Source organism: Podarcis bocagei, assembly GCF_964188305.1.
Source record: "Podarcis bocagei genome assembly, chromosome: 3".
Taxonomy (NCBI): Eukaryota; Metazoa; Chordata; class Lepidosauria; order Squamata; family Lacertidae; genus Podarcis; species Podarcis bocagei.
The window spans coordinates 2728470-2753071 of record NC_138127.1 but is presented as its reverse complement, the minus strand read 5'-3'; the positions used below and the strand labels follow the sequence as shown (position 1 = coordinate 2753071).

At 43.7% G+C, this 24602-nt stretch overlaps 1 protein-coding gene and 2 long non-coding RNA genes across 5 annotated transcripts in view; 1 reads left to right on the top strand and 2 right to left on the bottom strand.

The window, feature by feature from the left end:
- Positions 1-3948: 3948 nt before the first annotated feature.
- On the bottom strand, positions 3949-15766 carry LOC308584503. The gene is made up of 3 exons (XR_014006852.1): positions 15400-15766; positions 5135-5272; positions 3949-4946 (listed from the first exon to the last, which is right to left on the bottom strand). It is a non-coding gene; the product is annotated as an uncharacterized lncRNA (long non-coding RNA).
- The window catches only part of LOC308584511, a 158734-nt gene continuing 149714 nt past the window's right edge, over positions 15583-24602 (top strand). The window contains exon 1 of one of the 2 annotated variants that reach the window (XR_014006867.1): positions 15583-15603. This is a non-coding gene — a long non-coding RNA (uncharacterized lncRNA). The remainder of the gene's footprint in view (positions 15604-24602) is intronic. The other variant, XR_014006865.1, reaches the window with a different exon arrangement.
- Positions 18394-24602, bottom strand: part of GEN1 (GEN1 Holliday junction 5' flap endonuclease) — a 90315-nt gene continuing 84106 nt past the window's right edge. For both annotated transcript variants that reach the window (XM_081189069.1, XM_081189068.1), the window contains 2 exons: positions 23892-24035; positions 18394-23639 (listed from right to left, as the gene is read on the bottom strand). In XM_081189069.1, the coding sequence (XP_081045195.1) occupies positions 22249-23639; positions 23892-24035 (1535 nt within the window). In that variant the 3' untranslated portion in view covers positions 18394-22248. The remainder of the gene's footprint in view (positions 23640-23891; positions 24036-24602) is intronic.

Below are 24602 nucleotides of genomic sequence, written 5' to 3'. Positions count from 1 at the left end.
CCGCTTCTGGCGAACCAGGGCAGCACACAGAAACGCCATTTACCTTCCCACCGGAGCAGTTCCTATTTATCTACTTGCACTTTGACGTGCTTTCGAACTGCTAGGTTGGCAGGAGCAGGGACCAAGCAACTGGAGCTCACCCCATCGCGGGGATTCGAACCGCCGACCTTCTGATCGGCAAGCCCTAGGCTCTGTGGTTTAGATCACAGCGCCACCCGCATCCTTCATTTTCCTTAGGCTGTCCCTATTTTCACTGGAGAAATGTTGGAGGGCATGGAGTCATCTGACCCCTGAGCATAGGCGCCGACTCCATGGAGCTTGAGGGGGCTCGAGCCCCCTCAAAAAATTTTTTTGGGGGGGCTCAGCCCCCCCAATAATCTCGGGCGGGCGCCCTTCCAGCAGAGCGCCGCCGCCGTCCCCCGCCTCCTCCTCACCTGCTCCTTCGCCAGCCAGCCAGCCGCGCGCCCTAATCGGAGGCACTGCCGGAAATCCCGCGAGAACATTGGAATCCCGACTGGCCACACCTCCCAGCCAGCCAATCGGCTGGCTGGGGGCGTGGCTTGCACTATTTAGGGCCGGAGCCACTTTATTTGCATATTCATAAGCTTATTTATTATTCATGAGCTTTCCCGGGCCCCCCCCCCAATATTTTTTCTAAGTCCGCGTCCCTGCCCCTGAGCCATCTAGGGAAGGTTTTTTAAAACTGTTTTATTATGTTTTTATATATGTTGGAAGGTGCCCAGTGTGGAATGGGATGTCTCTATTTTCATTGGAGAAATGTTGGAGATGATGCTATGCTATATATAAAATATTCCTCGTGGAATTGCTTCCAATAAAATGTGTTCCACTATGTCACACACACACACACTCACACACAAACACACCCCACAAATGCAGAATTGATTTCCCACATTTTACTCCCCAAATATACCAAAATGGAGGGATGGAGAAATGTATTTCAGATTTTTAACGTTCACATTGTCTTCTTTGTAGATCTAAACATTCTAAATGTCCATTATGATGAACATTCCTTTTAAAAGCACACACCAAAAACAAGCATTAAAAGCCTTCCAAATTATTATAACCCCTATACAGCACTTACAGCTCCTTGCACAAAACAATATCGTAATATGCAAATATATTAGCTTTTAGAGGCAATATTGCCTTTTGCCTACCCACCACCACAGAATAGTACAGATGTTCTACTTGGAATAATTTTCTCATATTGGTCTGGATGGCTTGGTAAAATAATGGAATTCTTTCTGAAGGCATTTCAATCAATCCCATTATCTACATTTAGCAGGAACAGTAGTGCCACATTATTTAGACAGAGCTTGGCTGACTCTTTCTAGCGGATGTAGCATAAGGGTTTAGGAGATTACAGCCGCTATCCTTTTTACCTGGGAGTAAGTGCCACTGAACTCAATGGGGCTTACTTCTGAGTAGACGTGCATAGTTCTGTACTACAGGTTGGGAAGTCTCTGGTTGGAATTGTGTCTTTGCTCTGAGCTCACTCAGGGCTTCCATTAACCTTTTTTTTTTTTTACAGCTCCCTCATCTGCAATGCGGGCATGAGAATAATAACTTACCTACCGGAATTGCTGCAAGGATTTTAGATTATTCATTTATTTAGAATACTTCTACCCTGCTTTAGGGCCCTGAGAGGCTGTCAAAATGAAACCTTGTACAGGAACAAAAATTACGCTGTCTCCATACACACCATGCATTAAAAGCATGCACCCCAAGAATCCCGAGAATGCTGAGGTAAACCACAATTCCTGGGTTCTCTGGGGGAAAGTAATATGTTCATCCTTGCTCCTCCCTAGTGTCATAGCCAGGCAGCAGTTCTACCTAAAATCCTCAAAAGTAAGGGAAGGGGTCAGCCAGAACTCAGCGAGCTGATTATGAAAGCAGCCTTCCTTTGCTGGCATTTACCAAAAAGCAGCTCTCAAGCTGAAATGCCAGAGTTATCATCATAATCATCAACACCATCACTACCAATAATAATAATAATAATAATAATTTTCATGTGGTCTTTCCTCTCCATGTTGCCCCTTTTAAAAAAAAACTATTATTTTTTTAAAATTGTTTTTATTAAATATTCTCTTGGGTTACAAAGGTCTGTACAGCGTCTCTGCTTTCAGTTCATAGATTTCTTTCTACAGATCGTTCATATTCGGCATGAGACGCAGACATTATAGACGATATAAAGTTGGGGAGGCGAGAGCTGGGGGGAGAGAAGGGGATGGTGGCTAACTTTCATTCTTCTACATAGTGTATGTATAGGGTTTGTGTGTCAGTGTCACACAAGTAGTTTCTATTTCTATTCGTTTCTTGGTTTTTGTTGGCAGTGAGAGAGATTGGGGAGGGGGGACTGTGTTGCCCTTCTCATACTGAGCAGGTACCAGTACATACCCTCCAACATTTCTACAATGAAAACAGAGACACTCTGTTCCATAATAATTTTACTGTTCATACTCTACCCTTCTGACTGGGTTGCCCCAGCCACTCTGGGCAGCTTCCAGCATACATTAAGATGTAATAAAACATTTTTTAAAAAACCTTCCCTATACAGGGCTGCCTTCAGACAGCTTGGGAGTCGGATAACTCCATACCCTCCAATAGTTCCCCATTGAAAATAGGGATGTCCTCGGATCAAATCAGAAACAAGGTCAGCTTCTCTAAATCTGGGACTGTCCCTGTAAAATAGAGATACTTGGAGGGTATCTCTATTTAAAAAATAGAAGACATCTGAAGGCAGCCCTGTATAGAGAAGTTTTCTTTTTAATGTCTAATATTTTATTATGCTTTTAATAATATTTTGGAAGCCACCCCACCCAGAGTTGCTGGGGCAACCCAGTAAGATGGGGGGCGGTGGGTGTAAATAATAAAATTATTATTATTTATTATTATGGAATAAGATGTTCCTACTTTCAATGGAGAAATGTTGGAGGTCATGTATCCCTTGGACTGCAGGCAGTGCAGGGCAAGAGTTAATTTCAATGGCACAGGCTTCTCAGAACTCCTCTCGAATTGCGATAGCAAGCTATAAGCCAAAATAGATGGACTAATTAAAATCTGAGCATTTGGGGTTGTGGTTATTAAACTTTGATTGCCGTTTTATATGAACGCAGAGACAAAGTGTTCCTGAAATTGTAGGCCTCATTTGGCTTCTCTAGTGAACACAAAGCAAAATGTACATATAAAAACCTGCAGAAGAATGTGGAAGCCTGTAACGTTCCCCCCCCCAAAAAAAAATACCTCACACGGAGGAATTGTCTTGATACCTTTTTTCTGCTGTGAATGCATGGCACTAGGTGCTGGCTGAGGGCAAGCTGAGGTTGGTGGTTCAGTGTCTATTCACCCTAATGGCCCGCCTTCACTGATGGTTAGAGACACAAATAGTCTAACCTGGTATAAGGCAGTTTCATACTTCCCAAGAAGAAAATTATTATAAATTAATTTGGGGGTGGTATTTAACACCAGTCAGATTAAATCAAATAAACAAGGAATATTTGGTGTTATGTTGGAGGGGATACCAGGAAACAGGGAATTATGTTCATATGTGGTGGAGGTGTAAACGTACATTTTTTTTGGCAAAGGGTTTTTAAGGAGGTAACAGAAACCACTGGGTTGAAACTCATTGAAAGTCCAGAGGTAGCATTATTATCAATTTATGATGGTGTGGAAGGTTCACAGGCTACAAAGCACTTGCTCACAAATTTATTGACAGCTGCACGAGTTATTATAGCTAAGAAGTGGAAGGGGCAAGCAGAATATACAGTGGTACCTTAGGTTACAGACACTTCAGGTTACAAGTGCTTCAGGTTACAGACTCCACTAACTCAGAAATACTGTAGTACCTTGGGTTAAGAACTTTGCTTCAGGATGAGAACAGAAATTGCGCGGCGGTGGCACGGCAGCAGCGGGAGGCTCCATTAACTAAAGTGGTGCTTCAGGTTAAGAACAGTTTCAGGTTAAGAACGGACCTCTGGAATGAATTAAGTTCTTAACCCGAGGTAACACTGTAAAATGGAAGAATGGTATAAAGAGGTGTGGGATATAGCTATTAATGATAAATTAACATGTGCCATTAAGGTAAGATGGGGAATATGCAGGAGAAATTATTTTGAGGAAATATGGAGGTTGTTTGTAGAACTTGTACTGTTAGAACGGAAAGTGGTCAAACCATTGCAAGAGGTGTTGAAAATTTGGGAGGTTGGATAGTTATAATGGAATGGTCTCAGTGGTGGGGCGCACATTTTTATTCTTATTTATTTATGATTATTACTTTGTGAAAAAGAAAAGAAAAGTGCTTGTGAAAAATGATCTAATACTTGCCATTGTAAATTATGCCACTTGGATCCCTCTTGCCCTCTGTACAGCTCACCACTGAAATCACTATCACACGATAAAAACATAACATTCTCTTTTCACTGTCGGTGTTAGGAAAGAACCAAGAAACAGACTCATTCCGTTTTCCTGTGGCTAAAGGGGTTTTAAATATATAATATCTAGGTAGAATTCATATTTGGGGGTCTCTAAATTTTCTTCCACCTCATAAAAATTGGGGCAGGAAGGGGAAAGACCTTTTCGGTCACTCAGTAATCTCATAATGTTAAAGGTTTTCGAGCCATGGAGCTCATATCGTAGGCGCGCTCGGTGACACCATAAAAAAACAAGAAGATTTCCTGCCTGAGTGATAGGTTTTTGGGGTTTTTTTATGACTCCAACAATTTATTCAGCAATTTCAAGCCAAGCAACATTCAATCTTCAGCCGATCAAGGGAGCCGTGGACTCAAAAAGGTTGAAACCCTCTGCCTTGGACCGATGAATGTCTCAGGGTCATGTGTGAAGCAGCCCCAGAATCTGATTCGCACAACCATGCAGGTTGGGTTTCTTGACCTCACTGGTGTCTCACAAAGGCGGTGTCCTCTGGTCACACACTAGCAAGATCAGGGCCAATATGCCATATCTGAGAACTTCCCATGTGAACATTTGATCCCCCCAGAAGTGGCAATCTCAACTGACTGAGATGTGACAGCAACTTCCCAATTCATTAAGACAACTGGCCTCTAATCAACTGGCTTCCTAGATGAAAACAGTCTCATGTGCCGAATTTACACCTACTCACCTTTTAAGTACAACTTTTATGACTTGGCATTTTCCAGCTGATATTGAGGAGGGTCTTTTTAATGCCCCTGTTAACAGAAGTTGAAAGGAGATGACTCCGTGTGGTTGGTCTTCTTTAATGTCTGCTTCTCGTTTTAAACTAACGGAAAAGGATCAGAAATAGTACAGAGTGCAAGCTTGTTATTATTTGAGCAGAGAAGAGTGAGGTTTCCTTCCTGTCAAAATGTACACTTTTTTCAAGCACAATTTCAACAAAGAAATCCAAAGACGATATATTGCGTCTCTAATTTAAAGACCTACGGTAAATTCAGTATAAACACTTAATCACCAGCTTTCATTGCTCCACAAAATAGCTTCAGTTTCCCCCAATCTTTGAAATACACACTCAGAAGTAAGCCCCACAGAGTTCAGTATGTATTGTATAGGGTTTCAAATTTAGCAATCCTGTCTCCTCACTTGCCTTTACATAACTGGAATACTTGCTAAAGTGAGCTGATGAATAGTCTGAAATTTTATTTGGTATGAATGGTACGCATAAGTGTCTTTTGATAAGTAAGTTATCATTTCAATTTTTGCACGAATGTAAATAGGATAATGTTATAGGAATTAAAGGCCATGCCGGTACCTCAATACAGATCAGCTTAGATCTAGTTCACATTACCATTTTGTAATGGCAACATTTAGCTGTTAACTGGCATGTCTGTGTCATCAGAGATCTAACACCCCAGCTAGAAGATTCATATCACTCCCTGTCACCTCAAATGTTCATCCTTTTCATTCCAGCTTTTATTTAATAATAATTATTCTACAGCAATTCTTAGTTTGTATTAAGGTCTTTGCAGAGGGTTTAAAGGTAAAGGTAAAAGAACCCCTGACCATTAGGTCCAGTCGTGGCTGACTCAGGGGTTGCAGCACTCATCTTGCTTTATTGGCCAAGGGAGCCGGCGTACAGCTTCCGGGTCATGTGGCCAGCATGACTAAGCCGCTTCTGGTGAACCAGAGCAGCGCACGGAAACACCATTTACCTTCCTGCCGGAGTGGTACCTATTTATCTACTTGCACTTTGATGTGCTTTCGAACTGCTAGGTTGGCAGTAGCAGGGACCGAGCAACAGGAGCTCACCCCATCGCGGGGATTCGAACTGCCGACCTTCTGATCGGCAAGCCCTAGGCTCTGTGGTTTAGACCACAGGGTTTACACGACTGCAAATTAAAGCCAATTTTCTTATTACAACTAAAACAGGCATTTTAGACTGATTAAGGAAATTGGTAATATTATGGAAAATACATTCATAATACAACCAAGAAAGCCATCATTAGGGAGACTGGATGAGATAACATACAATGTATTAACCATAGGGCAAGGGCAGGGAATTTGTTGACAGCGGCTCAGATATTGATATCTAAATATTAAAAGTAACAACAAATCCGTAAGGGAATGGATATGAATGCATAAAATATCGTTAAAATGCAGCTCCATTATAGTGGAGTCAGTTTACCTTTTGACCAAATGGTGAGAAAGGATTTGAATGCCCATGGGAGCCAGTTCTTGAAATCCACTCTGCAATTTGCAGGAATTATCACCGGTGTGGGGGAGCTTTGGTTCCTCCAGATAATAATAATAATAATAATAATAATAATAATAATAATAATAATAATAATAATAATTTATTTATACCCCGCCCATCTGGCTGAGTTTCCCCAGCCACTCTTGGCAGCTTCCAATCAAGTGTTAAAAACAATACCGCATTAAATATTAAAAACTTCCCTAAACAGGGCTGCCTTCAGATGTCTTTTAAAAAGAAGATAGCCACTTATTTCCTTCACATCTGAAGGGAGGGTGTTCTACAGGGTGGGTGTCACTACCGAGAAGGCCCTCTGCCTGGTTCCCTGTAACCTCACTTCTCGCAATGAGGGAACCGCCAGAAGGCCCTCAGTGCTGGATCTCAGTGTCCGGGCTGAACGATGGGGTGCAGACCTCAGTGTCCGGGCTGAACGATGTTGCTGAACTACAACTCCCATCATCCCTGGCTGTCGGCCATGTTTTCTGGAGCTGATGGGAGGGGTCATTCAGCAACATCTGGAGGGCCAAAGCTTCCGTTGGATTAATGAGAAAGAAACGCTCCCATACATGCAAGTTTTCCCTGCTGAATGTGCTTGATATACAATATAGTGGGAAGTTGCAGTACGAGTAGGAATCTGATCTTCCTTCTCGTCTTTTAGGCATAGACTGATGCCTTTGCATACGATATTGCTGTGTTCCACAGTTCTCCCTAATGCAAAAAAATGCCACTATTTTATGCTGATGAGTGTGTCCAAAAAACAAACAAAATGCAAGCTCCACTCTCCCCACAACCTCTGGCGGCTACTGCCATATAAATGAGGAATTTGTCTTCCAAAACGTACTCTCCTATTGCCATCAAAGTTTTTTACCCTGACATTTCATTTTTATAAAGCGTATGCTCAGAATAACAATCGTCTCCCATTTGTTTTCCTTTCTGCAATCTTGTCAGATGAGGAAGCTACATGACAAGTTGTTCAGGCTTTGTAGAGAAGCAGCTTTCCCAAATCCATCCGTAACTTTTTAAAACGAAAGAATCAGCCTTCCAAAACAGATCTGATAATTATTTTAAAAATGGATTTTCCAAGCATGATCTAGGACATTTCCTCCCCCTCCCAGCCCCCTAAAATGACGCTGCCTTATGATATACTGTCATTCCAACAGGGACTTCTGTGGTGTTAGAAAAATCAAGCTTGGTTCGTTCATAAGCCAGAGATTGATCTGCTAAAATTATTTAATGAGTTGAAAGCCCCAGTCAAAACATTGTCAGAATCCTTCTCAGAAGATTCTGTGGTGATAGATTTCCAAGGTCAGTTCATAGAAGAGGATAGTGAGTGGCAAGAGAGATTTCCACACGCAGAACCTCCTGCAATGTCTGCATTGGTTTTGGAATCAGATGGGAGCTTCGAATGCATAAAACAACAACAATGACATCCTTGACCCATCTGCCATGCTAGAGGCTGCTGTGATTCCTGTAATCCTGGTTCCATTTGTCAGGCAGGAGTCTGAATGTACTGCCAAAATCTGGGTTGATACCTGAGTTTTGGTCTCATGCCTAGAGGTTGCACACGAATTGCTCACTTCGTAGAGAAACCCAAGGCAGTTGCATTTAAGTCAGCAGCTCTGTTGTTAATATACCTGGAACTAGATTCACCGCGAAATGCAATTCACTAATGCCTGTATTGGCAGCTGTGGGGGAAGACGCAGATGAAAAACAGCTTGGCTCAACTCTAATTTCTTTGACTTGATCTGCCAGGCTCTGCCGCACATATTTATCAGACCATGGCAGGCAATCATAGCTCTCTTATTCACTAAAAGGTTAGAAGTGAAACCACACAGACAGATGCATCAGTCTTCCGGAGATCAAAATTAGTGATGGTAATGTCCTGGAGGCAGAACTGGAAGGGACTTCTGCTAAAAGGTGAAGGAGCTTTGGGTGCTGTGTGACTACACAGGCCAGAAATTGATGCCATAGGACCATAGGTCTTTCTGCTTTGAATGCCAAAGGCCCCCATGTTTGATCCTTGCAATCTTCTAGTGGAGTTGTGGGAGAGACCTCTGTCTGAAACCCTTCAGGACCACGGACAGTACATGAAGACAACACTGTACTGATCTGGAAGGATCATTGTGCAGACTCAGCATAAGGCATGGGTAGGCAAACTAAGGCCCGGGGGCCGGATCCGGCCCAATCGCCTTCTAAATCCGGCCAGTGGATGGTCTAGGAATCAGTGTGTTTTTACATGAGTTGAATGTGTCCTTTTATTTAAAATGCATCTCTGGGTTATTTGTGGGGCCTGCCTGGTGTTTTTACATGAGTGGAATGTGTACTTTTGTTTAAAATGCATCTCTGGGTTATTTGTGGGGCATGGGAATTCGTTCATTTTATTAAAAAAATATATAGCCCGGCCCCCCACAAGGTCTGAGGGACAGTGGACTGGCCCCCTGCTTAAAAAGCTTGCTGACCCCTGGCATAAGGCAACTTTCTATGCACCTAACATGGTTGTCAGGACTGTGTTCCAGGACACAGTTCTGAAGATATTGGATAATCTTACTCTTAATTTATGGGGGAAACAGTTTCTAGTCTAGAACGGTTTTGAAGATATGTTTGAAAATGTGTGGGCAATGCAGGCTGAGATCTCAGAAGCCAGAAGGGTGGCTGGAGAAAATTACCAGCAGTTTGATGTTGGGGTCCAATACACTGTACAGTCTTCCTCTTTTGAGGGGCAGTTGGGGCTCATCAACCTGGAAAGGTAGCCCGTCTAGGAGAAGGAAAGCTCTGACTGTAAACCTCCACTGCCTTGCAGGATAGCTTCAGGAGAAGGAGCAAACCCTATGGAAATCTGGAGTGGAGTCCCTAAGACAGTCAGATAGCATCTTGTATGCCTCCTTCTGGCAACTCCTGCAGTCCAACTGGTCCAAAACGTATTGCTCTGTTTTCCTTTGGACCACATCAGCAAAGCCAAGAGCCCAGGACAACCCAGATGGTAAAGGACCACTGGACAGTTGAGTCCAGTCAAAGGCGACTATGGGGTTGTGGCGCTCATCTTGCTTCCAGGCTGAGGGAGCTGGCGTTTGTCCAGAGACAGCTTTCCGGGTCATGTGGCCAGCATGACTAAACCGCTTCTGGTACAACGGAACACAGTAATGGAAACCAGAGCGCATGGAAATGCTGTTTACCTTCCCACTGCAGAGGTACCTATTTATCTATTTGCACTGATGTGCTTTCAGACTGCTAGGTTGGCAGGAGCTAAGACAGAGCAATGAGAACTCACCCCATAGCACAGATTCGAACTGTTGACTTTCTGATTGGGAAGCCCAAGAGGCTCAGTGGTTTAGACCACAGCTCCACCTGTGTCCTGCCCAGATGACAAGACTAATGACAGGAACTTTCTCTTTCTCCTGCAAATCTCTGCACTACCCAAAAGCCGTCACCCAGAGGACATTCTGAATGTCCTGTATGGGGAACAGAGGACTACAGCAGAAGGACAATAGTCCCCTTTTCCTCATGCTCTCATCCATGTTGAGCTACAGCAGTTCTAGTGTATTGTGCCCTGTACAGCTCCTTCTCATGCTTAGGAAAACCAAAATAAATTGTGCCTCATTGTACACATTGCAGAACAAATTGTGCGATCTAAGTGAATCATATGGGACCTATCTTTCGGAAATATTTTTTTAAAATCCCTTGGAGGGTTAAAATCAACAGGAAACGGTGTACACCTTTGGTTTGTACCTTGTTGTTGTATTAAACCTTTGTGAACTTTATTTAAAATAAAGATATCTACAGTACCATAATGTTAGAACATGTGGTTTTGTGTTCTGGGCCAGTCCAAAAATTTTGGACTACAACTCCCATTACTCCCAACCAGAATGGCTTATAGTCAGGGATGATGGAGTTGTAGTCCAACCAGGTTTGGAAAAGCATGATTGGCATCACTACTAATCAGCTGCTTTGTTTGATATAAATCAGATTAAGCTTGCAGCCTTATTACCTGAGAGTAAGCAACATCAATGGGATGAGGGTGGCACTGTGGGTTAAACCACAGAGCCTAGGGCTTGCCGATCAGAAGGTCGGCAGTTCGAATCCCCGTGATGGGGTGAGCTCCCGTTGCTCGGTCCCTGCTCCTGCCAACCTAGCAGTTCAAAAGCATGTCAAAGTGTAAGTAGATAAATAGGTACCGCTCTGGCAGGAAGGTAAATGGTGTTTCCGTGCACTGTTCTGGTTCGCCACATGATGGCCACATGATCCGGTTCGTCATGCTGGCCACATGATCCGGAAGCTGTACGCCGGCTCCCTTGGCCTGTAAAGCGAGATGAGCATCGCAACCCCAGAGTCGGCCACGACTGGACCTAATGGTCAGGGGTCCCTTTACCTTTAAGCAACATTAACATACAGAGACTTCCTTCCGAGTATACAGTTGTAGTATAAAGCCTACAATCCTCTTCACATAATTAAGTGTTGTTGAGCAAAGAATGACATTTCCAGGTAAATATGGATTGGATATGGAAGGTTGATCTAGGTTTTCCTTGTTGTTCCTAAGAAGAGCTGATCACTTCACCTGTTGTTTTTTAAAAAACAAAACACCCAAACAGGGATGCAGGCTGGTGGTTAAAAGATCAAAGACTATAAATGTGTCAAACTCTCAAATGCAAATCACCTGCCACAAAGTTGAAGGAGCAATTCCTGCATTGACACCTTAGTGTCAAAGGCTCCAATTAGGTTGAACTGATGGAAAAGAAAAGGCCAAAGACAACATATTTATCGCCTATTCAGATTTGTTATCTCCCCAGTTGAGTTGGACAATGGCATGAAAGTCTATCATTCCGAATTATCTCTCCCTAAATTTGTCAAGTGACCTATCCATTCATGGTGAAGTTGCACGCAATTGCTGAAGAGAGACTGGGGCTTGAGGGGAAACCACCACTGCAAATAAAGCAGCAAAGAAAATATGTCTCTTATACTTTGACATATTCCATATTTCTCCAAAGGCATCGACTCATCATGAAGATTTTTGATCTGGCATTTTTAGCTGCTCCTGATGTATATAACTTTCTGTGTGTGGTAACTTGCATTTCACAGGTAGCTGGAAAGTGTTTCTGCTATATTTCTATCAGCTTAACATTATATGTCAATTTTACCAGGAAATATTTGGCAGCCCTCCCATGTGTTGAAAGAACGCATGGGGGATTATAATGTTGTGCCAACATCCCTGCCATGGAAATGTTTCTCTGCCACCTGTGTGGGAAAGGCCGTTATTCAATTCCTATTCCTGGGAACTTAAAAATCTGCCTTATATGGAGTCAGAGTTAGTGGACGAAACCAATACTGTGGTACCTCTGGTTACGAACGTAATTCGTTCCGGAGGTCTGTTCTTAACCTGAAACCATTCTTAACCTTAGCTAATGGGGCCTCCCGCTGCCGCCACACGATTTCTGTTCTCATCCTGAGGTAAAGTTCTTAACCCAAGGTACTACTACCCGAGGTACTACTACCCGAGGTACCACCTAAACATTAGGAAGAACTTCCTGACAGTAAGAGCTGTTCGACAGTGGAATTTGCTGCCAAGGAGTGTGGTGGAGTCTCCTTCTTTGGAGGTCTTTAAGCAGAGGCTTGACAACCATATGTCAGGAGTGCTCTGATGGTGTTTCTTGCTTGGCAGGGGGTTGGACTCGATGGCCCTTGTGGTCTCTTCCAACTCTATGATTCTATTCTATGATACTTCCAGGTTAGCGGAGTCTGTAACTCAAAGTAACCAGAGGTGTTTGTAACCTGAGGTACCAGTGTAGTGTGTCCAGCGGTCAAGAAGGCAGTTTCTGCCTGTGTTGTAGAGGGAAGGAAGGGGCAGATGGGTCTCATCCACCTGGGAAGGTAGCCCATTTAGCAGAAGGGAAACTCTGATCCTAAACCTTGGCCGCTTTGTGGGGTATATTTGGGAGAAAAAAAGGCTAAGGAGTAAACCCCACACAAATCCAGAGTGTAGGCATCCTTGTGGCAACTCCTGCAGCCCAACTGTTGCCAAAGATATTGCTTTCCTTTCCCCGGGACCACATCAGCGAGGCCGCCTGGGCAGTCCAGGACTTCCATACACACTACCTAGGGAGGTCACTTGGCTGCTGCTAACATAGCTGGATGACTTCAGCCCTGGAGATGCAATCCATTGCCAACAATGGTACCATCTTTCCAGAGTTTCAGGCAGGAACCCTTCCCAGCTCTCCTGAGAGGGATTCAATTTGGGACTTCCTGTGGACAAAGCACTACTAGTGGAGCTATAGACCATCAGCCCCCTGCCCTAAAGCCAATCTCCTCCAGGCAAGGAGGAACCTGACCCAACCAGACTCCCTCTTCATATGGAGCAGCTCTACCTATGCATCAAACCCAATGGGAAGTGCACTGGTGGGCCCGGTGGGCCCTCATGCATTCCTTCCATCCATGGAGCGGTGGGCTGTGTAAGCACTGGTGTGCTTTTGAACTGCCAGGTTGGCAGGAGCTGGGACAGAGTAAGGAGGTGCGGGTGGTGCTGATCAGAAGGTCGGCGGTTCGAATCTGCGCGACGGATTGAGCTCCCGTGGCCCTGTCCCAGCTCCTGCCAACCTAGCAGTTCGAAAGCATGCCAGTGCAAGTAGATAAATAGGTACAGTACCTCTGAGGCGGGAAGGTAAACAACGTTTCTGTGCACTCTGTTTTCCAGCATGGTGTTCCATTGCACCAGAAACAGTTTAGTCATGCTGGCCACATGACCCAAAAAGCTGTCTGTGGACAAACACCGGCTCCCTTGCCCTGAAAGCGAGATGAGTGCTGCAACCCCACAGTTGCCTTTGACTGGACTTAACCATCCAGGGGCCCTTTACCTTTACCAATTCTATTGTATTCGTCTTTAGCTCTATGTTGTCACCCAGAGGCAAACGTGAAGAGAAGGTCCATCAGCAACTAATTAGCTATCTTACAAACATTTCCCCCTACAAAAATATAAATAAATAGGGAAGCTACTGTAACCAGGAGGCTGTCTTGCGTACCTCCAAGAAACAATAATTAATCTTGGGTCTTTTTTGAAAGAGTTGATTGCATTTTGCTGAAGCAGAAAATGAAAACCACATTTATTGACTGAAAGAGAATTTTAAATCTTTTTAGAAAGAATTTTCTGACCGGCTCCTCTTTCCTATCTCGAAGCCTTCTCTGAAAACTTTAGCATTAGCACTTTTAGGATAAAATGCAGACAGCTCACAGTGAGAAAGATTAATGGGAGCTGTTATCACGAGTCAAGGTAAAAATCTTTTCATGTCTAAGGAGGTGTCGAAGCTCTGCCATTTTACATCAGCAGATGAAAGGAAGCCGCAGTTAGCAATATTACTAGATCTGTTATAGGCTAAGTGCTACTGGTGAAATAATAAAACTCAGTGGTAGATTTAGCACTTTGCCCTTCAGGAAGGAAAACACGTCTTATTTCTAACACTGTCTCAATGTGCAGTGCAGCTTTCTATGCTAGTTTCTAAACACAGCCTCCCTTTGTGTCAAAGAGAGTGTTGATTCACTATATATGTATATAAAAACCCATAAATCTTTCTGTTAAAAAGAAAGGTCATCTAGATTTGATAAGAATTTAATTCTAGTGTCTTGCTTGGGGAAACAAGGTTTGGGAAGGAGTTTCCAGAAAGTAGTTATGTACAGCCCCCCAAAAACCCCTAAAGTCTAGTGGCACTTTTAAATACCTCCACATTTCTGCTTCTTTTCCCCTTCCAAGGAAGCTTCTTCTGGAAAGACATCCCTTTTATGATGGATTTTGTAACATACAAACATTTTCTGCAGTATAGCTACCACATATTTATCATTTGCTAAGGAATGCGAAAAGCCGTCTAGCACCTGGATATTAAACTAAGTTGCCTTTCAGCACATCAAAGGTAACATCTACAACAGTTCAGGTTTTCGGAAACTTTCATGTTTCACTTGTTTAAGCACAGTAGACATTTTCCTAGCTACAGGCAGTTTCATACCAACTCCTAACAGATCGAGGACACTATACAGCCTTAAATAGCTCAGGACCGCAATACCTCAAGGACCACCTATCTCCATATGAACCTACCCAGACCCTGAGATCATCTTCTGAGGCCCTTCTTTGTGAGCCTCCTCCTTGAGAGGTCCAGAGGGTGGCAACATGAGAACAGGCCTTCTCTGCAAGGGGTCCCCATCTATGGGATGCTCTCCCCAGTGAAGTTTGCCTGACGCCTTCATTATACACCTTTAGGCGCCAGGGAAAGAGGTTCCTTTTTAACCAGGCCTTTGGTTGATCTGATTGACATCCAATGCCCTTTTAAAATGTGTTGGGGCTAAACATGGATTAAAAGCCATATAAGCAAACTTAGGGACACGGGTGGCGCTGTGGGTAAAACCTCAGCGCCTAGAACTTGCCAATCGCATGGTCGGCGGTTCGAATCCCCGCGGCAGGGTGAATTTCCGTCGTTCGGTCCCAGCTCCTGCCCACCTAGCAGTTCGAAAGCACAATTAAGTGCAAGTAGATAAATAGGTACTGCTTTCTAGCGGAAAGGTAAACGGTGTTCTGTGTGCTGCTCTGGTGCCGGTTCGCCGGAGCAGCTTCGTCACGGTGGCCACGTGACCCGGAAGTGTCTGCGGACAGCGCTGGCTCCCGGCCTATAGAGTGAGATGAGCGCACAACCCTAGAGTCTGTCAAGACTGGCCCGTACGGGCAGGGGTACCTTTACCTTTTAAGCAAACTTAGTAGTGTCAGTTGAGAGTAGTGCCAGTTCAGTGCTGGTGGTTGCTAGGTTGCGGAGGTCCTTGTGACACGCCCTTCATTGTGACACCTCCCTCTGCTGGCTCCTTGGTCACTAGGGCTCTAGAGGCATAGCCATCTCCTTTGGTTTGATCATTCAACGAGTGAGAGAGAAGTGGATGGAGATGTAAGTAGACTTTCTCATCAGCATCTGCATTCTGTGCTGATAATGCTCCCTGACAGACTTAGGGAATGTTTAAAACAGGGAGGTCCTAAGGAAAAGCAGGACATTGCAGGATCACATCAGAAACTGGGACAGCTTCTCTAAATCTGGGACTGTCCCTGAGAAATAGGGGCACTTAGGGGGTCTGTTACCTGGCCTTTGACACCAGAGTTGTATTTTCAAGACTCTCCCTGTTGACATCCAATGTCCTTTGTTTTGGAGGGTGTTATTGGGCTCTTTTTGTTTTTATTATGTATTTTGTATTTTTATATTATGATCTTATCCTGTGAACTGCCCTGGAATCTCTGGGTATAGGACAGTATACATATTTAATTAATAGCAACAATAATAATTTTGGATGGTTGTAACTTGCCCTAGGACCTGCTGGTGAAGGAGGGTAATAAAATGAAAAAATACAAAAGGGGCGATTTCTGGTTTTCCACTGTTCAGCAATACAGTGGTACCTTGGGTTACATACGCTTCAGGTTACAGACTCCGCTAACCCAAAAATAGTACCTTGGGTTAAGAACTTTGCTTCAGGATGAGAACAGAAATTGTACAGCAGTGGTGCAGTGGCAGCGGGAGGCCCCATTAGCTAAAGTGGTGCTTCAGGTTAAGAACAGTTTCAGGTTAAGAAGGGACCTCCAGAATGAATTAAGTTCTTAACCCAAGGTACCACTACTGTATAGGACCAAAGAGGCAGAGAGGTAGATTAGATAGCTAATGCTCAGTAGGTGCAGGAACAACAGAAGCTTGACTATAAAGGAATAAATTTCATTTTATATATTTGTAAAAAGCTGAACGTGGATTAAAATCCATATAAGGAAACTTAGTAGTGTCAGTTGAGAGTAGTGTCAGTTGAGTGCTGGTGGTTGCTAGGTTGCGGAGGTCCTTGTGACACGCCCTTCATAGTGACACCTCCCTCTGGGGGCTCCTTGGGCACTAGGGCTCTAGAGGCATAGCCATCTCCTTTGGTTTGATCATTCAGGGAGTGAGAGAGAAAGTGGATGGAGATGTAAGTAGACTTTCTCATCAGCATCTGCATTCTGTGCTGATAATGCTCCATGAGAGTCTTAGGGAACATTTAAAAGATTAAGATCAGGAATAATATAAATGCTTCATCCAGCCCTTCTGGGCATCTTTATGACTCCACCCACTGTAACAGTGAAGGGAAGTAACTGTGGATGCTGCTTACAATTTAGGAAAAGGAAAACTAACATGTCACGTCTTGGAAAAGGGTATTCTTTTTAGGCACATGATAACTCGCCATGGGAGCATTAAGCATGCCCTCTGGAGAGGGTGATATCTTGCACTGCCTTCCTCCCCTTCCTGCCTCCCAGGGCCCATCTTTCAAAGGACAGCCAGGGTACGAAACCCTTCAGCATGCTGATGTTTCTTCTCTAGTAATATTAGTATGTGGTATTTGAGGTTTCCCTTTTAAACATCCCTTCTCCACACTAAGCAAACCCATCTCTTTCAATGAGATGATGAGAATTGTCTTATAATATCCAGAGGGTGCTATTCTGGCTACAGTATTCAAGCACTCTCTTCACAGGATACCCATAATGATATGCCTAGGAAAGTGAATCCATCTTGAGCTTTGAGTCGTGAATGCCCAAACCAGTTTAGGGATGTAGATCAGGAGAATGCTGTGACTCCCATTTCTCACATTTTAACGGGCCTTTTCTGCAGTGGCTCCCCATCTGTGGAATGCTCTCCCCAGGAAAGTTCACCTAGCACCTTCATTGGACACCTTTAGGCGCCAGGCAAAAACGTTCCTTTTTCACCAGGCCTTTGGTTGATCTGTTTGACATCCTATGCCCTTTAAAAATGTGGCTCTTTTCGGGGGGGGGGGGGTTAGTGGGTTGTTGTTTTTATTTATATATGTTGTGATCTTTTCTGTGAACTGCCCTGAAACTTCCAGGAATAGGGCGGTATATAAATAATAATAGCAATAATGATGATGATGATGATGATGATGATGATGATGATGATAATAATAATAATAATACAGCACGGGTCTAGACCTGTCTGCTCAAAAGTCGCATTGAGTTCAGTAGGATTTATTTCCTGGTAAATGTGCATAGAATTGTAGCTTTAACCTTAGTTTTCATTATAATGTGGTAAAGTCTCACTGATTTAACCCCAAGAATGCAGAGGACAATAGTCTTAGATCTCGGAGGAAAGTTGTACAGTAGTAAGGCTTATAGGAAAGTGAAAACTTGCATGCATTGCTAGATATATATACTGATCTGCTAATACAAAACAGTCAATTTTATTTAGTCACTGCAAGGCTTTATCAGTGCCTTCCATAGTTGTTACAGTACTGAGAATCCCAGCATTTATCTGAAGAAATAGGATTCTAGGCTATGGCAAAACCCTAAAAGAACATGACACGTTTACATCGCAAACACAAATATAATACCTTCTCTAACAGACCCTGTGATATGCAGTTTTACAAGAAAATGTTATCTCTTCTTAAGATTCCTTGGGAACAAGGTAAACCATGCTGGCTAAGCTGCTTTCAGGCTTTTATATTCACATTTGCAGAGTGCCACAATAGATTTCACATATATATGTGTGTGTGTATATATATATATATATATAAAACCTGGGTGATGAATAGAAGTTTAGAGAGAAGGTTTAAGAAGTGCCAAGTTCTTAAATTTCCTTCACAGCTTTGTCACGTTTCTGACCAATAAGACGAACTAACTTGCGCATATAGCAAAAGACAGAAAAAGTAGACAACTTGGATACAGGTATCTGAAATAACATGTATTTTTATTTGAAATTTGCGAACTACACACCCAAACATTAATGGCAGGTCTGTTGGCCCGACAGCAGTGTGATTTGCCACAGCAGATAAAATTCACTATTCTAAGCTGAGCAGAATTCTGCATGCAAGACTCTTCTCAACAACACACAAGTGGCAGAAGGCTTGAGATGCTTCCACTCATGAGATACTTTGCGCTGGAAAAGGAGCACTTAGGATGGGATGTAGTGACATTGCTACTTGTTGCCTTGTGCGATGGTCAGTTTCTCCCAATCTCAGGAGAAATGTTAGCATTTCATTCCTCCGTTGCTAGGTGTGTGATTGTTACATCACATTAGTGTTTACTTTCTAGGCTTGGAAAGTGTGAGAATGGAAGTCAGTCTTATCCGTCTTCTGCTGTACTGTACTTTTGTACTTTTCTTTCTCTCTCTCTTGGAGAAGATGTGAGAGGACGCCATGGTTGCTTTGTCCTGTATATATTGCTTAATAAACCACTTAGAATGCTATACTTGTGCTCCACGGTCGTTTCTGCTATACTCTGCTGAGTGAGCATGCACATGTCTTTTGATATGTGTCGCTGGTGCACACTGGGACTGATTTGTGAACGTCCCGGGCTGCGCTTCATCAGGAAGACGCCCGGAGAGGTCTGTCTCATTCTGGGGGCTGCGTGTGACCCCAGGCGTGTTCCGACAGGTCATGCAGCTAAACGGGACTTCTCCAGCGACTTCTCTGGAGGGCCTACAGCCCACAAACCACAGCTGTGCAGCTGTTTCTGAGCTAGCTCAGTCAGTAGAGCACAAGATTCTTAATCTCAGGGTTATGGGTTTGAACTCCACACTGGACAAAAGATTCCTGCATTGCAGGTTAGTGTGTTTTACATCTAAAACAGCAAGTCCTCCCAATTTCTTACAAACCGGTTTTAGGGCATGTCCCAGCCACAGCTGTGCATGCCCAAGCCCCATATTTTCAATGGGCGAGTTAAACACATCCGTAAGTCTCTTCCAGTGCAATTTCAAAGTACCTTAATTAACGTTACTTAGATTTCGCCTAGTTTTTGCAACGACCATCCTAGGCACACCACAAACCACTTCTGTGCATGTCTATAGGTTAAAACGCCATGCAATTCTCCCACCTTACAAAATAATATATCAGGTAGCAAACTTTACAGCAAACCCCCTGCTTTATAGGAATGCAGAAATATATATTGCCTCGGCTCCCTCCCATAACCTGTGGTTTGCATCTGGATGTGACATGATAGACATGCAATATCTGGGACCAGATAATTTTTTGCTGGGGGAAAGAGTACAATGGACATAGCAACGCTTGTTCCAGGTAAACATGAGTAACAGTGCACTATAAATTCTTCTGCATATCATTTCACCATTTAATTAATTCTGTTTGGGACAAGTGGGCTGGCTGGGGCTGTTAGGAATTGCTGGAGAACCGCAGATTAGCTACCCCTGCATTTATACACAAGGTTTATACAATTACACAATGCTGTAGTTAGGCAGTTAAAACCACAGATAGTCACGGGCTTCAGACACTTCTCTTGGGCTGCAATTCTACACCCACATACCTGGGAGCAAACCCTATTAAACACAATAGACTTAATTTTGAGTAGACGTGTACAGAATTGCAGTGTAGGATAAGGCGTGCAATCCTAGGGACTCTAATATGAAAAGTTCAGCTGAAATCAATAGGATTTGCTTCCCGGCAAATGCACTTAGGACTCCAGTATTAAGAAGTAAAATACTTTAATCATCAAAAGGGTTGAGGTGTTTGGCTATTACATAATACTGCCTAGATTTAATTTAGGCTTTGATTTAACCCCATGGCCGGAGGTGAACTGCCATTCTTTTTGATGTTTAATTCAAAGGCTTTTGGCTCCAGAGCTCACAAAATCAAAAGAAAGGGCACAATATTGATGTGGTAAATATATAATGCCAACATGTGACACTGATCCATTGACTTGCTGCTGATATACTTGTAGTATACACTTTCCAGGGAAAGATACTGCATAGCAGTAAATTCAGCTGAGCTACAGTACGCTCCAAGTATAAAAGGGTTGACTATAAGTGAGTAGCTACAGCTGCATCTAGCTGAACTTGGAGAAAAGGGGGGGGGGCACTGCATGGATGGGATTGTTTGTGCTCTGGTGTGACAGTGGACAAGCAGAGAATAATCAAGATGCCACTGTCTGTTTGCATTGAAGCTGCCTGAACAATGACATCTCGCTTTTTTCCAACGCTCTCCCAGCTTCCAGCTACTGAAGAGAGCAGATTGCATCTTTACAGCAACTGGGATTGTCATGATTACTGAAGGCATTATATCTGGTTTACCCGTGTATTATTTCAGTGGCCTGCAGCATCACAAAGCATCCAGTATACAGTGGTACCTCAGGTTAAGAAGCAGTGATGTACAGTGGTACCTCGGGTTAAGAACTTAATTCGTTCCGGAGGTCTGTTCTTAACCGGAAACTGTTCTTAACCTGAAGCTCCACTTTAGCTAATGGGGCCTCCTACTGCCGCTGCGCCGCCAGAGCACAATTTCTGTTCTCATCCTGAAACAAAGTTCTTAACCCGAGGTACTATTTCTGGATTAGCGGAGTCTGTAACCTGAAGCATATGTAACCCGAGGTACCACTGTATACTCAAGTGGTACAACCTTTGTCCCTTCTCCCTAAGTTAAGAACTCACTGCAAATAGAAAACCAACACAACAGGCAAAGGGATAGGTAAGATTCATTCTCCTTGTTGTGTCGGGCTTTTTTTTTTTTTAATTTGCAGGGAGTTTCTTCTTCTTTATTTATTTAAACAATTTCTATACTGCTGAACTACAACAACCTCTGAGCGGTTTACAAGGATACAATACAAAAAGTAAAAATCAGTTAAAACTATAAAATCAAAAACATCAGTTTAAAATGCCTGCTGGAATTGGGTTGCCTGCAGGAGCTGAAAGTTCAGCAGGGAGGGGGCCTGTCTGATCTCAAATGGAGGGGAGGTCCATAAAAACTGTGCTCACAATATTAAATGCATGGTCCCTGGTGTCTATGAGCTATGTTTCTGAGCCACAGGGGACCACTAATAGTGACTCCCCCAAAGACCCCAGCAATTGGACAGGGATATAAGGGATCGGGCGGTCCCTGAGGTAATCCTGGACCCAAGTTGTTAAGGGACTTGAAAATTAATACAAGGACCTTGAATCTGGCTCGGTAGTGTATGGGCAGCCAGTACAAACTTTTGAGGAACAGTTATGGACTGTTGATAGACTTTCCCCATCAAAAGTCTAGTCACAGCCTTTTGTGCCACTTCCAGACCAGGCCCAAGGATAACCCCACATAGAACACATTGCAATAACTGAGTACTGAGGTTCTTACACGGGGCAGAATTCAAGAGCGGTATCTCACACCACAGCATTCTTGTTTGCTTGCAAACCCAGTCTAAGATCCCAGACCCGTAGGGGTATGTTCTGTGATTTGGTCCATGGAAAGCTCTAAAAAAGACCCAGTCATATTGCATAACCTTGAAGTGTGAAGATATCTGAAGTGTGAAGATATGATGCAGCTCAACAAAAGAAGAATACGCTTATGAGCCATCAGCACAATCCACAGCCAGTTCTACAGGAAACCACAGTAGAGCTATAAAAACTGACTGAAGAGACTAGTTAATTTCACACCAGCATTTAGTTCTGCTCATTCCGGATCTCTCCCTGCGTCCTCGCTCATTAAGGTTGTGTCTCTTTACGTAGATCTGTCGGTTGAGCTTTTACAAAGGTGACGGAGGGGGAAGGAGAAGAGAGTTTAAGAAATGCCCAGAAGAGCAAAATGCCAAGGGATCCTCAACTGCTCTGTAGTCTTAGTTTCAGACGTTCGGCCAAAGGAAGGGGGCTATCAGCCCAGGCGGCAGCCTCACTTGCCTGAAGAGGAGAGGATCGACAAAGCTTAGATTCTGAGAGTGTCAGAGAATTGTGAATGTGTGCAATAGGAAGCTCTTCCATTGGTAAATTAATGGCAGGCCCTTTAAGAGAGTTTTCTCTTGGCACAACTTCAGCCACCAATTCATGGCTGCTCCTTTTGTCCCTACACTTGTCCTTCAGCTGAACAACGTGACCCTTCCTTCGCCACTTAGGGCTTCTGTGAGCCTTCTTTCTACCTTTCACATTTTCATCATCACTGTCTTCACTGGAGTAAATCTTTTGGCACACGCTCTTCTTCAGCGAGCTTTTATGAGTGGCCGGCAGGGGCTTTCCCCTCACCTGACAGCTATCTAGGACTTCCGTTGACTTGCAAGACAATCTTGGTGACTTGTTTCCCAAGCAAGTTGGTTTTAGTGTTCTGGCGCCCAGAGACACTGAAGTTCCTGGCCTGGTGAGGTTATCTGACGCCCGGGCTGGATTTTCATAGTTTTTGAGCAAGTTTGGCAAGCCAAGTCCCCGCAGACATTTTCCTGGTAATATACTTTCAACTTCCTGAGCACTGTCATTTAGCTGAGCTGAAAGAGATGGAACTTTTCCCTCAGGGCTAGATGTAACATTGATTTGTTCTACCATTTGCAAAGAGTTTAATAGAGACATATCTGAAAGGCTGGGAGAAGCTTCCAAAGCAGAAGGCTTCAGAATTGCCCGCTCTTGTGAAGATAAATCATTTTGACCTTTATGAAGGTCAATTTTGGAGACAGAGCACTCCTCACTCCCTGGTAGATTTGGATCATATCGCACAGAATTCAAAGACGGGGGAATGATTTCAGCTGTTTTGCAGTGCAGTGAAGAGTGTTGATTTGGAAAATTATTACTCGCATCTGACTCAGATTCCGAACAAGCAATATTAACCCGCTTTGGAGAAATGCTGAAGGATGTTCCTTCCCAGTCAATGTCACTCAACTGCAGATGGGCAATTTGGGAAGATGCATGCAAGTTTTCAGGTTGCGAGCTCAGAGAACCGTCAGGAATGCAATTACACTCTGTATTTTGCAAAGTAGTCGCGAGCAAGGTAGATGGTGGGTTTTGACTTTGCGTGACTGCAGTAGGAAAATGTGTAGTGACAGGTAGGCCCTGAATTTTAGAGCCCTTTTCTGGGACTGTTTGAAAACCAGAAACAGTTGTAAATGGGGGCTTAGGATCTTTGCCGGGAAAGGCTTCCTCATCAGATCGCATGTTCAGCCGAGAAAGAAGATCTGCAATTTCACTGTCCTCAGCTAAGCGTTCTCTCTCTTTAGGTTTCTTCTTCTTACCTAAAATAACCAGACAAAACAAAGTCACCTTGTAAAAATGAGGCTGGCTTTGTTCCTTGTGATGAAGTTAACAGAAGCAATCTGTGATTTAAAGGGCAGTTAAGCAAGGGCTGGGGAATGTGACTGAGAATCTGCTTACATTATAATGCCTCGCTGACTAAGATGCATACATCTCGGGAGGATAATGGGCAATTTCACAAAACGAAAGGAGCACGGTGTCTATTTAATCAAAACCCGAAGCTTCAGATTTACCTTTGTTCCTTTCCTTGCATATTTCCAGCTTCTCCATATGGTACCGAGCAACCACTTCTGGATACGCAGCCTGAAATAGTGACGCCTCTTCTGTTGTTATTAAAAAGGGTTCTGCAGGCTGATCGTCTGCTGTAGCGTAATGATCTGGAGCAATGAATCCAGAGCACGGAAACAAAATACTATCAGATACAAATGGGCAGGTTCAGGGCTGCAGAAAAGATAACTCTGTTCTCATTTAGGCACTGTGCGATCCAAGGGAGTAGCAAATGAACTGTCATTTCCTAAGCCCTGTGGGTTGTTTTTTTTTTAGGGGGGGGGTTGTTTCCATCCCCCCCCGGTCTCCACATTGCTTCCCCCCCCCCGCATTGCGCCTCCCATGAACATCTAAGAGAGAGAAAAATTGTCAGGAGGGGATGCAATCTGCTCCAAAAGTATCATCACCAAGGTAGGACTTTCAGGCAGGAAGTAACTGATGGCCTTCTGTTGCCCAGTAAAAAGACATGTGTTCTCCCAGGCTTTTGGAGGGCTTGGTTGACTCTGCTTTGGAGTTTTCATTCCATAGCATCATAAAATTGTAGAGGGGCAAGGGACCCTCAAGGGTCATCCAGTCCAACCCCCTGCAATGCAGTATGTATGCATTTATTACTGCCCTGCTACTCATATAGACATTTATATGCATCCAGGGTGGCAAGCACATATATTAATTGTGTG